The following is a 12,643-nucleotide window of genomic DNA, read 5'->3' as shown; positions in this document are numbered from 1 at the left end:
TGTGTGTGTGTGTGTGTGTGTGTGTGTGTGTGTGTGTGTGTGTGTGTCTGTGTGTGTGTGTGTGTGTATGTGTGTTGGGGGGGTGTATTATGTAACAGTGAATGAAAGAACAAGCATTGATTAAATGCTGACTGTTCAGATACTGAGCTAAAATCTAGGGACAGACACATAGAAGCAAGAGAGACAGTCCCTGCCTTTGGGGTGCTCACACTGTACTGAGAAAAGACACGGTATAAAGGGAGGCTTTATGTCAGGAGAGATAGCAGGGGGATGCGCCCTGTAGTGGCATGGTTTGGGGCACAGCTGGGAAACGTCCATGGCGGCCTGCTTCTGGGCAGGATCAGGCGATGGCATGAGCTGATCAAGCCCGAGGTCCATGGGGGTAGGATGGGCAATGCAGAGGGGATGGCCAGAGTGCAGGCACCCTACGTGGTTGGGATAAGGCTGGGAAGTGTTGAAGGTATCGAGTGATGACATACCTCTAAAATAATGTGCTTTGGTGCCCAAGGGTATTCAAGGGAGGTCGTAGGATCCCTCTGCCCTCTCCCATTAACAGCAAGCACCTGTAGTGATTGGGCAAAGAACATTCAATTCAACAGATATTTTTTCATCTCCAGCTGTCCTCGGGGCAGAAGGAAGAAGTGAAAAAAATAGTTGTTCAAGCTCCCAGTCTGGGGGCGGGGACCAGGGGAGCTGCCCCCTTGGCCTCTTTATCTGCAGTCAGAGGATGAGCCGTGACAAGGGACTGGAGGCAGCCGCCCCTTCACAACTGGTGCAGTGGCTCCAGCTTCTCAAACCTCCTGGACTGTCCTCCACTCAGCCGCCACCCCCTACTCATGCAGATCCAGTGACTCCTGTCATCTCTAGGGTCAAATATAAGCTCCTTTCTGTGGCTTTTAAAGCCCTTGGCAACCTGGCTTCCTCCTGCCTTCACTTTATTCCTCTCCTGGTGGCTAGTGAATAGAGCTCTGGCCCTGTGTCAGAAAGACCTGAGCTCAAATTCAGCTGCAGATACTTCCTAGCTGTGGGACCCAGGGCAAGTCACTTAAACTGCCTGCCTCAGTTTCCTCAAATGTAAAATGAGGATAATATAATACCTGCTTGGTTGTTGTGAAGATATAAAGTACTTAGCATTGTGCCTGGCACTTAGTAGGTACTCAGTAAATACTCATTCCCTTCCTTCTCTCCTCACACATACTACACAGACTCCCCCATCTCTGCTTTTGCACTGGCTGTCCCTGGTCCTGGAATGCCTCTTGGAATCCCATCTCCTACAGGAAGCCTTTCCTTCCCTCTCCCTCCCCACCTCCAATCCTGGCATCTTCTTTCCTAAAGTTGCCTGTACTTGGTTTGTGTCCTGTGACTGTGGGCTTTTATGTACCTGTCCTCACCCCTGATAAACTGGATGCTCCTAGAGGACAGGGACAGTTTTTTTGTTCCCCCAGGGCCTAGCACAGTGCTTGGCACATAGTAGGTGCTTAATACACATGAGATAGTTGGTTGATTGATAGGAGTTTGTTTTTCCATTATGACCAAATGGTTTAATAAGGCCCAAGCTTGTAGGACCAGAGGTGGAGGAGGGGATAACATGGGAATCATTTGGGGTAGGGTTGGGCAGTTTGGCCTAGCCTAGGAACAACACCAGCTTTCCATATTGGTACCCAGATTTGCAGAATCGACTTATTAATTTTCCATAGTGTTTTCAATTAACTTGCACACTTACAGCCTGATCAAATATAGCATGTTGTAATTTAACTCAAGTTGCTGTCTGTATTTGACAGAGTATTCCATAAATACCAAATAATGCAGAGCGTTTGCACTTTAGAGTTTGCATGTTAATGTATCTCAAAGGTTTATTTGGCAGATTGCTGAGAGCAGCCATTAACCAATTATTATGTAGGTTAATTCCCTCGGATGCAAATCCCTTTGGTGTCTATTTCCAGCATGCTGTTCTGACATGAAAACCTCTTATCTGGTTAAGAATGGGTTTTAACCAAGGGTCGTTTTTCATCTCCAAATTCAGACCGTGCTCTGCATTAGGCTCTCAGTGGAAACTAAAGGCTGAAAGACAGTGTTCTGGTCCTCAGCAGTCTTCACTTCATAGACCAAAGCCAGAAAATGTGTACACATACGTGCCGACGAACAGCAGAGTCACACATGGAAACGGGCACATAACAGTGTTTATTCCCTTCTAAAATGAGATGTAGCTTTTTAATCTTTTTTTTTTTGTCCTCTTTCAGATGATATGTTCGATCTTCCATTCCCAGATGATATGGACAATGACATTAGGATTCTAATCACAGGGAACCTCCATTCCTCTCCAAACTCCTCCCCAGTTCCTTCCCCAGGCTCTCCTTCTGGAATTGGAGTGGGCTCGCATTTCCAGCACAGTCGGGTAAGGCAGGTTTAGGCAATACTGGCTCTTTGTCTTGTGTGGGTGCCATCTTTTAAGTGGGCATCTTGTTGAATCTGTCTGCTTTGGGTGCAGGAGAAGGAGATGTGGGAAGGGACTTGCCTTTGCTCCATTTTGAAAAGAGGACAGTGGAACTTGGAATAAATGTATTTTTTGCAAATGATGAAGCTTTATGTCAGAAAGTCATTCTCTCTGCAGGTGCTGGAGTTTTATGCAAATATTATTGACTTAAGAAAAATGAAGCTTTGGGCACATGCTGTTCACAGGTTATTTTTACCCAGAGTGGCTTTCGAGAAGCTAGTTCCAGCATCACTGCTGATTTAAGATGTAAATTAATTTTGTTAATTCAAGAAAGAATTGTTGATTGTTGCATTCATTTGAAGGAAGTCTGGCAGGGTTCTCTTCTCCACTCAAAACTTTGAAGTGATACAGAAGGCGGCTGGCTGCTTTCATTTATTTGTGCCTGTCATAATCTTTCCTATGACCAACATGCAGAAATAACCAAATGCCGTGGTGGTGAGCCGGCCCGCAGGGGGCCTCTTGAGACTCAGAGTCTCATGTTAATGAGAAGCCTTCCAGGCTGTCCTCGACATAAAGCAGAAATTGGAAGGTAGACCTTGCTTCACCTCTAGCTGCACTAGGGACATGGAGGCTGTTAAAGGATTTCACTCATAGAATTCCCACCACCGTGAGGCTCACTGCAAGTTTTCAGGATCGTGGGCCGTGCCTCCTCATTGCACTCACTCTTCTTTCATCTTAATTATTTTAAGATTGAAGGGGGTAAGAAAGTGAGCAGTAGGTATGTGGAGTGTCCAAACTGAACTTGGACATTCCTTCAGCTTCGCTTCAAGGGCTTGGATTTCGGGCAGTTGAATTCTGTTCCCCAACACTAATTTCATTGAAGAACATTTTAAAAGGAAAAAAAGGGCCCTGGCCTCACCAGCCCCCAGGACAGGTGTCGCTGTTTGCAGGTTGTTCCTCTTGCCTTTGGGCCTGGGGCCTCTACAGGCCTCCCTCCGCCCTGGAAGGGCACTGCTGGGACCCCAGCGCTGCTGAGGCTCTGGCGTTCCCATGCAGACTTCCTTCCCGTTGACCTGAAGGAGACTGAGTGCCCCAGAACACAGATCCAATTGTCCATGAGCCAGTTCAGTATTAGTAATAGTCATAATAGCAATAATAGCCAGCATTTCTATAACTGTTGAAGGTTTACAAACCATCTCTTTTGATACTCATGACTACCCTGAGAGGTAGGTGCTCTTATTATCCCCTTTTTACAGGTGGGGAAACTGAGATAAATAGTGATTAAGTGACTTACCCAGTCTGAGGCTGAATTTGAACTCCAGGCAGGTTATTTCTGCTTTATTTTGAAGGCTTCAAGTTAGAGTTAGGGAACAAAAAAATGGGAGACACTAATTTCCATAATGGAAAAACTCATCCAAGTCTCTCACCAGACTCCAAGAAATGAGGTTTATCACAAGAGGACGCCTGCAGGTCTTTTCCAGGCGAACCTGCTTTAGTAATTCAGTATAATCATTAACAAGGGGTATGGTAATTGAGGTATAATTTTAATTTCTAAAAGCCCGCAACGTATGATCATTCCCTCTTGGATCAGAGCTTTCTTCCACATGTCCTTTAATGGATTGCTGCAGTTGCTGTCCAGAGTCCTGAAACACCCCTAACCTACCCACTCTCACACTTGTTGAGCTCTCTTTGATGCTGAGTTAAGAGATTAGAGCAGGATAAAGCCTTTTGAAGGGTGTGAAAGTGTGAAAGTTTCACAGTTTAACTAGTTTGAAATTAGGCAGAATTAATGTAATGATATCAGGTTTTACTCCCAAACCAAGTGTTTTTAACCTTTCTCTGTATGTGTCCTGGACCTCTTTGGCAGTCAGTCTGTCCAAGCCTGTGGATCATTTCTCAGTCATGTTTTTTTTAAATGCGTAAAATAAAATACACAGAGTTACAGAAGAAAACAATTAGTTTGGAATACAATTATAAAAAAAAAAAACAAACAAGTTAGCAGGCTTCCTGAAATTGATCTGTGCTGTGCTCCAAGTCTGTGGCTCTCAGGGTCCAAGCTTCGGTTCCTAAGCCAAAGGCAAAGGAAGGAGGTAAAGTGAAGGGCAGAGTCTTGCTTCTGAGGGTGCCCAGCTTCTTCCCAGCCCTTCAGTCTTTCCAAGAGAGACAAAAGGCTAAAAGGTGAGGGAGAATAACTCGGAAAAAGCCTGCTGTTCATGGGATGCTCTCGGGGCCAGCCAACAGGGCAAGACCGCATAGCAGGACACGGCTTCTCCACTGCACGGAGCCCAGAGTCACTTTCACCAATGTCTGGGTTCGTGCTAGAAGTGAGCTTAGAGAGGAGCACAGAGTATAGGCAGGTGAGAAAGAGCCACTGCTGCTCCTTGGGGCTGGGCCATTTGGATTTTAAGTTTTTTGGGTTTTTGTTTGTTTCTTTGTTTTGTTTTTGTTAGGCAATGGGGTTAAGTGACTTGCCCAGGATCACACAACTAGTAAGTGTTATGTGTACAAGGCCAGATTTGAACTCGGGTCCTCCTGACTCCAGGACTGGTGCTATATCCACTACCACCTAGCTGCCCCATGCCATTTGGATTTTAAAAAACAAACCTATGACTTGTTTTTGGCCTTGCCATTTTGAAGGGTATCCTCCGAGGAATTATAGAATACAAGTGTCTTGGTTTGTATTTAATTACAGCAACAGTCCCATTATGGCCTTTTTTATCAACTCCATTTATTAATTTTCAGAGAGAGTGTGAACATTTACCCACGAAAGTCAGTTTACCTGATTACAATCTATTACAAAGGAGACCTTTTCGATAAGACTAGTCCCTGTGTGGTCCCTCTGTAATAATAATGATGAAGATAATGATGATTACTAGCATTTATAAAGTACTTTAAAGTTTGCAAAGCAATTTATCTATTATCTCATTTTATCTTTACAACATTCTTGTGAGGTAAATGCTATCATCATTCCTATTTTATAGTTGAGGAAACTGAGGCACACAACTAGTAAGTGCCTGTGGCAAGATCCTAATTCAAGTTGTCCAGACTCCAGGCCTAGTGCTTTATCCATGGAGCCACACCCAGTGTCCTTTGGACAAGAAACAGTCCTGATCTGTGTCCAGTCTGTTCTATAGCTAGACAGTTCTGTGTAGGAACCCATGTATTATATACTCAAGAAATTAGATATTTTGTGTCACTGATCATAACAAGGGGTTGGAATGAGTGTGTGTGTGTACACGTCTCAGAGGATTCTCTACAAGAACGATGGCTCCAGGGTTTCCCCTGCTGTTAGCAAGGCCTATGAGGGCATTGTGTGTAATAAAGAACAGCCGGTTGTTGGTGGATAGTTAGTAGGTCTGGTCATAATTTCTTCATTTGTTTTATTTTTGGAGGAAGAACATATATGACATTTTTAATGTCTTAATGGCTCCTAAGAAGGAACCGATAAATGAAATTTTCAAAAGATAGCACCTAGCAGAGATTTGGTGGCAGATTTCCCATCATCAGGCATCGGTAATCTTAATGAGAAGGGCAGCGTGGGGTAGTAGACAGAGAGCCTGCCTCCACATCTGGACACCAGATGCAAGCCTGCCTCTGACCCACTGACTGGGTGATGCTGGGCAAAGTGACTCAGTCACCAGTGCTCCATGCAGTCCTCTGGCTGCTCCGGAGTGGCAAAAGGCATTGCTTTAGCAGAGAGCAAACTCCACCCAAGACCAAATAACAAAACCCCTTGGCCATGAACTGATGCCCTTGGGACTCTGGGTTGGTGTCTCAGTGCTCTCTCTGAGTGAGGCTGTTGTGGGCTTACCTGCACGTACGGGGAAGTTGGAAACTCGCTGTTTGCTCTTCTCTGTCATCTGGTGTCCTGCCAGAAAGGCAATTAATGGGCTCAGTACAATAAGCATGCTGCAGACAGACTAACCTCCCCCACTGGCTCTGCGCCTGTGTTTTGTCTCCCTCAGAGCCAGGGTGAGCGCCTTCTTTCCCGAGAAGCCCCTGAGGAGCTGAAGCAGCAGCCCCTTGCTCTGGGCTATTTCGTGTCGACGGCCAAAGCTGAGAATCTTCCCCAGTGGTTCTGGTCCTCGTGTCCACAAGCCCAAAACCAGTGCCCTCTCTTCCTAAAGGTGGGTCTGCCCTTGAAATTCAGATGGGTGTTGAGTTTCCTAGCTAGGCTTTCAGGAGCCAGCCCACTTTCCCTCTGGTGGCCAGGCTATCTCTGCTCTCCTAGCATTGGAAAGGACCTTGGTGGCACGCTGTCTTGGTAGTGTGAATCACCTCTGAGTGTCCCCCACAAATGGTTGTCTGGCTTTTGCTTAGTTCAGACTTTCCAGGGAGTTCTCTATTTATGGACGGTTCTCTCCCCATCCACACTAGAGATTGGATCATTACTGTGGGTGAGTCACCAGAACTAGAGTTAGCTCTTGGTCACTCCCAGGCCAGTGCTTCAGCACCCCTCCGAGGCCCGAGTTCCTGAATGTCCCCTGGGACATGCGCATCTGCTGAGGATTGCTCCGGCCCAAACTGGCCTCCTGCCATCCAAGGCATGATACAGCCTGGTGCCATCAGGAAGGAGCAGCCTGTGAGTGATCCCCCCATGGAGTCCTGGGAAGCATGTTGGTGCTTCCGCTCGCCGTTTGCTGTGTGTTCAAGACAGTGACCGCTGCTTCGGTGTGTGTGATGCTGAGGCCTCCAGGCTAGGTAGTTGGCCAGCTAGACTTTTCACAAGAAGATTCCCAAGAGTGGAAGTGGAAGCCTTGGATCTGAGGGCAGGAGCAATGGGAGCTGTGGTGGGTTCCCATAGCAAGGTGACTGAAGATTGTTCCTTAAGCCTACCCAGTAATTTCCTACGACGTGCACATTCCTGAAGCATTGGTTCAGGTCCTCTGACCCAGACGATCATCCTTTCCCTGTCTGCCTTCCCCTCCATGGCTGGTCACTTCACTGCCCATGCCTCTATCTCTTCCTGCACCCTAGCCCTCCTCCAGCCTGGTGCACCCGGCTCCTCATCAAGTACCTCCCACCTCCTGCCCTCCCTGCTTAGGAATCGCCAGGGCTCCCCATGTTCTCTGGGACAATCTCATGCAAACTGAAAGTCCTTCCCAAAGTGACTGCAGTCTTTCCCATTCCAGTCTCCCAGTTCATAGAGCACACAGCACCCTCGAAAGTGCCACGCTGTAGCTCCCTCACTAGTGCTCTCTTTCCTCAGTGATCTTGTGTTTACTCATTTGTAACAAGACATGCTGTACCTGGTCACCAAGAGAGCTGCCGAAGCTTCCCCCAGTCCCTTTGACCCCCCCCCCTTCCTTGTCATCTCCCAGGCCTCCCTGCACCACCACATCTCCGTAGCTCAGATGGACGAACTCCTCCCCGCCAGGAACTCCCAGCGCGTGCCACACCCTCTGGACTCCAAAACCACATCGGACGTCCTAAGGTAACGGCCATTCCGGGGCGTGCTGGGTTGGGGCCCCATGCTGCACTCCCCTGACTGCTCGGCTGAGTCGGGTCGGGGCTGTCCCAGCCCATCTTGAAGTTCTGTGATCACTCGGAAAGAAGGAGAGCTTAGCACAGGCAAGGGGCTAAGCCCCAGGGTGCAGAGTCCAGCAGTGAGACCGATGCATGGCCGCCCTTTTTATCTGTGCGAGGTAAGTGCCTGTTGGTCTCTAGAACTGCACTTTATTGTCTGCAAGCAGGCCGCCATGACTGCTGAGGACGGCTTAATTCAGCCTGATACAAAGAGTCAAATGGCATTCTGGAAATGAGCTTGAAATTAAAATTACAGTTAAAAGAAGCTTTATGTACGGATAAATTCTTGTATATTGAAAAGGAGATTCGGGTCATTGTAATTCTCTGGCTCAAATGGACATTTCTCCTTTGACATGACAGGTAGATTCCTTCCACCATCCTCTCTAGGCCCCTGGAAAAAATGAATCATTTCTGCCTGTTGTTCCCAGAAACTAGCTTTTTTTCCCCAATGTCAGCCGAGAGTCCCATAGCTCGGATGCCGGGTGTTGGGTGACGCCTCCCCTCACCCTAGCTTCTTTAGTTCCTTTGGCCTTAAGCCTCTAGAAGTGGCTGCCGTGCAGTGGGAGCCTCCCAGAAAGCAGAGTTGCGGGGGGGGTGGCGCGAGCTGAGGACCCTCGGGTGGCCCCTCACCGTGTGCCTCCTCGGCAGGTTCGTTCTGGAGCAGTACAACGCGCTGTCCTGGCTCACGTGCAATCCCGCCACCCAGGACCGCACCTCCTGCCTTCCTGTCCACTTTGTGGTGCTCACTCAGTTGTACAACGCCATCATGAACATACTTTAATTTGAAAAGCACTTGCCCCTTTCTGGCTCGGACCTCCCTCTTTCTTCAAAACCTCGATCCAAGAAATGGACTACACTCTGCAAAGGGCCCATACTCCTTTCTGCCGAGCAGCCTCCGAGCCCGTGCTGGGCTTCACTTTCCCAAGAGGCCCACGTCGGTTCTGTGGCCTTCACCTGGGTCTGAGGGGCACGGCGATGCTTCTCCCAAGGACTTGCGGGCTCCCCGACACGGGGACATTCAGCCAGTGTTAGTGTCACGGATGGCCCGGGCCCACTGGCCGATCAACAGGAAGCTTTGTGTTTTGTGTGTGTCTTTTTTTTTTTTTTTAAGGAGGAAAACATGGAGAATGTGGTGTGCTTTTCCCCAGGGGACTGACCCTGTTTTAAGTCTCTGTTTAAAAATAGGGGTCTCAGGCCTCTAGGGATTGGTATGGGTGGCCTGTAAGTGTTTGAATTCTGTAAGGTGGGGCTCTATGAAACAAGGACCAGCTGGAGGACATTATTAAATAAAAAAGAGAGAGAGAGAGTTTCTGCCGCCTTAATAATAGGTGTGAGTGCTTTGGTTGATTGTCCTGTCTGTGTAGGTGGGAATGGTCTGGCACATGTTAACTTTATTTATTTTAAATCATTTTGTTGTCTTTGTTTTTGTTTTTAAATTAGTGAGGACCAGGTACTCTAGATGAAACCCAATCAGGAGCCCCCATAGGATTATTTGTCTACACACCTGTCTGTCCTCTGACCTAAAAACAAATCCAGGCTGGGTATGTCTGAAAAGAAATGCATTCAGAGCCATGCAGCGGGTTTGGCCAGGAAGCCAGCTGAGTTCAGAACGCTGTCTTGTCAGAGTGGCTGGGGTGCAACTCAGATTGAGGGGTGCGGTGGCAAGCTTGCCCAGGCCCCCCTTTCTAGAGTGGGGATCGAGGTGCCCTCTCCAAGCAGCAATGCTCAAAAAGCTTCAGTGAAAACTAGACCTCCCATGAGAGCAGAAGCATTTCCCAGAGCGTTTGCTCTCCAAATCATGTATGAAATATGGTGGATTATTTCTGGACCATAGGAATATTATTTCAAAGAAATAATAAAACTTGTCATTAAACTAGTACTTGAAGTGGAACCACTGTGGTGGAGCTTTGTTTAGTAAAATGATTGCCTTTTTGAAATGTTAATAATGGCTATAATGGAAGCAATTTCTAACGCCTTCATTCCGGGCTCTCCGAGTCATAGGGGACTCATATTGTGGCTGCTGTGGGCGTTTGTCACTGAGGGGCACAGGCACGGAATGTCAGGGCACTGGATCATCAGGCAGGGAGATCTAGGGGTCTGTGGAAAGAATCATGCAAATTTTAAAAGTTCTTCCAAAATACTTTCATGTTCTGGTTAACAAAAAGAAGTGTAATAATTACTATGATTTTTTTAAAAGTATTTTTCTTGAAATAATCTAATGTTTAAAAACAAATTATATCAAAGGAAAAAAAAAGTGTTGTGTGGTGGGAATGTGAAAGCAGAGAAGTAACTGTGTAAATGGATGATTTTGTTCTCTGAACCACCCGTGGGGCGGCGGGGGAGGGGGAGGGCGGGGCCTCTCCGCAATGTATAGGTTAAAAAATCTGATATATCAAACCATTTGTATCTAATGTGTACAGTGTAAAATTGACTTTAAAAATATTGCAGTGCTATTTTTTCTTAATCAGAAAGGAAAATTCTCAAGGCCTTTTGAAGCGCATAAAAATATGAAGATTGTAAACTTGTATAAAAATTTAACTTGGTGAGAAGACAAATTGTAAAGTAGACATTTGTAATCTTTTACCACTTTGGGGTTGTTTTTTCCCAAAATTCATCTGAATTTTTTTTTAATGGGCTGTTTTTATGCAGGGGCTTTTTTTCCCTAGAAACCCAGTTCTAAGCAAAAAGGAAAAAAAAACCCACAAAAAAAATTATTAAAAAAAAAAAGGCAGCAAAGGGTAGTTTTCATCTGGTGTCGTTTTTATTTAAGTTTTTTAAGTTAAGAAAAGCTGGTGACATATTTATACGTTTTTGTGCAAAATAAATGAATGGCAATAGATTTTAAAAAATCTTATTATGTACTTCTGTGTGAAAGTCTGTATAATATTTCCCTTAAATATGCATTATTTTACTTGTGAGTTTTTTACTGAATTAATCTGAAATGTACAAGCCCTGGATTTGCTACAGAGTGAAGAAGTTATTTTATTTTTTTTTTTAATTTCTAATTTTGAAGATCATGCAGAAATCAGAACTCTTACTGTGGTTTGAGCTGAGGGGTGAGGGGGGGAGGGAGGGGATTGTCCCGCATGCGTGTATGTATATTTCAGAACCTTTTTTAAATGTAAAAGCTGTACATTTCTGGGAAGTTCTGAATTTTTGTCTTTTTTTTTTCCTTCAAGCATTTTGCAGTGAGCTTCTTTTATATATAGCAGACAATTTGAAAGAATACAAAAATATGTGAAGTTCATTTAAAAAAAAAAACTACAGTATATCGCTGGTACAATACACTAAAAAGACTTTGATAAAAAGAAACAATAATAAAAGGCCTCCATTTTAAATGTCATTCATATATACCTTGTGGATGAGAGCTATATACTTTTACACACTTTTTTAGATGAATAAATTATTGAATTACTGAAACTTTGAGCAATGCACCTTTCTTTTCTTCTCTAAGTTACCCAGGGCAAGTCATGGAAAGGTTCAGAAAAAAGTCTGGGCTTGGTTTCTGTGCCTTGAAACACAGACCTAGGGGTCAACTTCCCAAGCCCACTCTGCAGTCTAGCTCCTCCACAGGACGACTTCTCTGATTATCCAAGGGCTTCATTCTTAGAGGCTCAGAGACCTCTGAGCCCGTCATGCCCAATGCCGCCCTCTGCAGAGAGGATGCTGAAGCCCAGGGAGATCAGGGACACACAGGCAGCGAACATCCGAGGTCAGATTCATAGCTCTTGCTCCAGAGCCAGCAGCCTTTTCTACTTATCCCTAGCAATGTCTAGAGGTTAAAGTTACTATTCTGATTCTAAGAGAAGGAGGAGATGGGTGACCTCAACCAGGACATTTAACCTCTAAGTAGGGGATGGGGGGGAGTAGAAGAAAACGATTCCTGAGAGAAGTCTCCTAGCTTAAAAATTCTGTGGTGTCATCACAGTCCTGGGGGGTGACGAATGTGGCTTTCCAATGTCCTAGAACAAAACTAGACTTTCCTTGTGGAAGTAAGCCATTTCGGGGACCTTTTTTCTCCCCCAATCTCTCCCTTTCTCAAAAATAACAACAGTATCTCCCTTCTAACCCCTGAAACTTACCAGCTTTCTCTGTCTTAGCACCCAATTCACTTCCATCGAGGTCCTTGGGATCGCTAGGCTAAATAAAGCCAATTCCAGAACTCCCTCAGAGCTAAAAACAGTGGCATCAAGCCACCTCTTCCACCATTGCCCCCTCCCCCCACTATATATAAAGAAAAACATTTCTGCGTCGGCTGCTCAGTCCCTAGGGTTTGTAGGGAATCTTCTCACCAATTTAGGTAGCAGCCCACCCCTGATTTCTTAATAGTCAATCTTCACAAGTTACCATGACTGGGGAAAAAAAATATGTCATCTCCAAGTATCTTTCCATGTGTAGGTGGAGTGGCCAATACTGCAAAGACACACATTATTCCAAGTCTGAACTCAAACATCCCAGCTTCCTAGTACCTGATGAGTCTGCCCCCAGCTAGCGTGGCTTTCAAGAGCCCTGGGTCATCTCCACACCATGAGGAATCTAAGGGGCCTGATCAAGAACACGATTCTACCTGTTCTATGAGAAACAGAAGCATTTGGACTCACCAATGCAATACTGATAGGGGCTATTGGTGGGAGCCAGAGAGAGTTTGAGGGGAGGGTTAACTATCCTGGTACCACTGGTGAT

The 12,643-nt window shown here is 45.9% G+C and overlaps 1 protein-coding gene across 4 annotated transcripts in view; it reads left to right on the top strand.

Annotated features, from left to right (window-relative positions):
- MED13L (mediator complex subunit 13 like) overlaps positions 1 to 10,699 on the top strand; it is a 392,641-nt gene extending 381,942 nt beyond the window's left edge. For all 4 annotated transcript variants that reach the window (XM_027862683.1, XM_027862690.1, XM_027862677.1 and 1 more), the window contains 4 exons: positions 2,241 to 2,395; positions 6,400 to 6,561; positions 7,756 to 7,868; positions 8,609 to 10,699. In XM_027862683.1, coding sequence (XP_027718484.1) covers positions 2,241 to 2,395; positions 6,400 to 6,561; positions 7,756 to 7,868; positions 8,609 to 8,741 — 563 coding nt within the window. In that variant the 3' untranslated portion in view covers positions 8,742 to 10,699. The remainder of the gene's footprint in view (positions 1 to 2,240; positions 2,396 to 6,399; positions 6,562 to 7,755; positions 7,869 to 8,608) is intronic.
- The last annotated feature ends 1,944 nt before the right edge of the window (positions 10,700 to 12,643 follow it).

The sequence above is a fragment of the Vombatus ursinus genome, unplaced genomic scaffold (genome assembly GCF_900497805.2).
Source record: "Vombatus ursinus unplaced genomic scaffold, bare-nosed wombat genome assembly UNPS02001287.1, whole genome shotgun sequence".
Classification (NCBI taxonomy): domain Eukaryota; kingdom Metazoa; phylum Chordata; class Mammalia; order Diprotodontia; family Vombatidae; genus Vombatus; species Vombatus ursinus.
The sequence above is the reverse complement of the archived record's forward strand: the minus strand, read 5'-3'. Positions and strand labels throughout refer to the sequence as shown.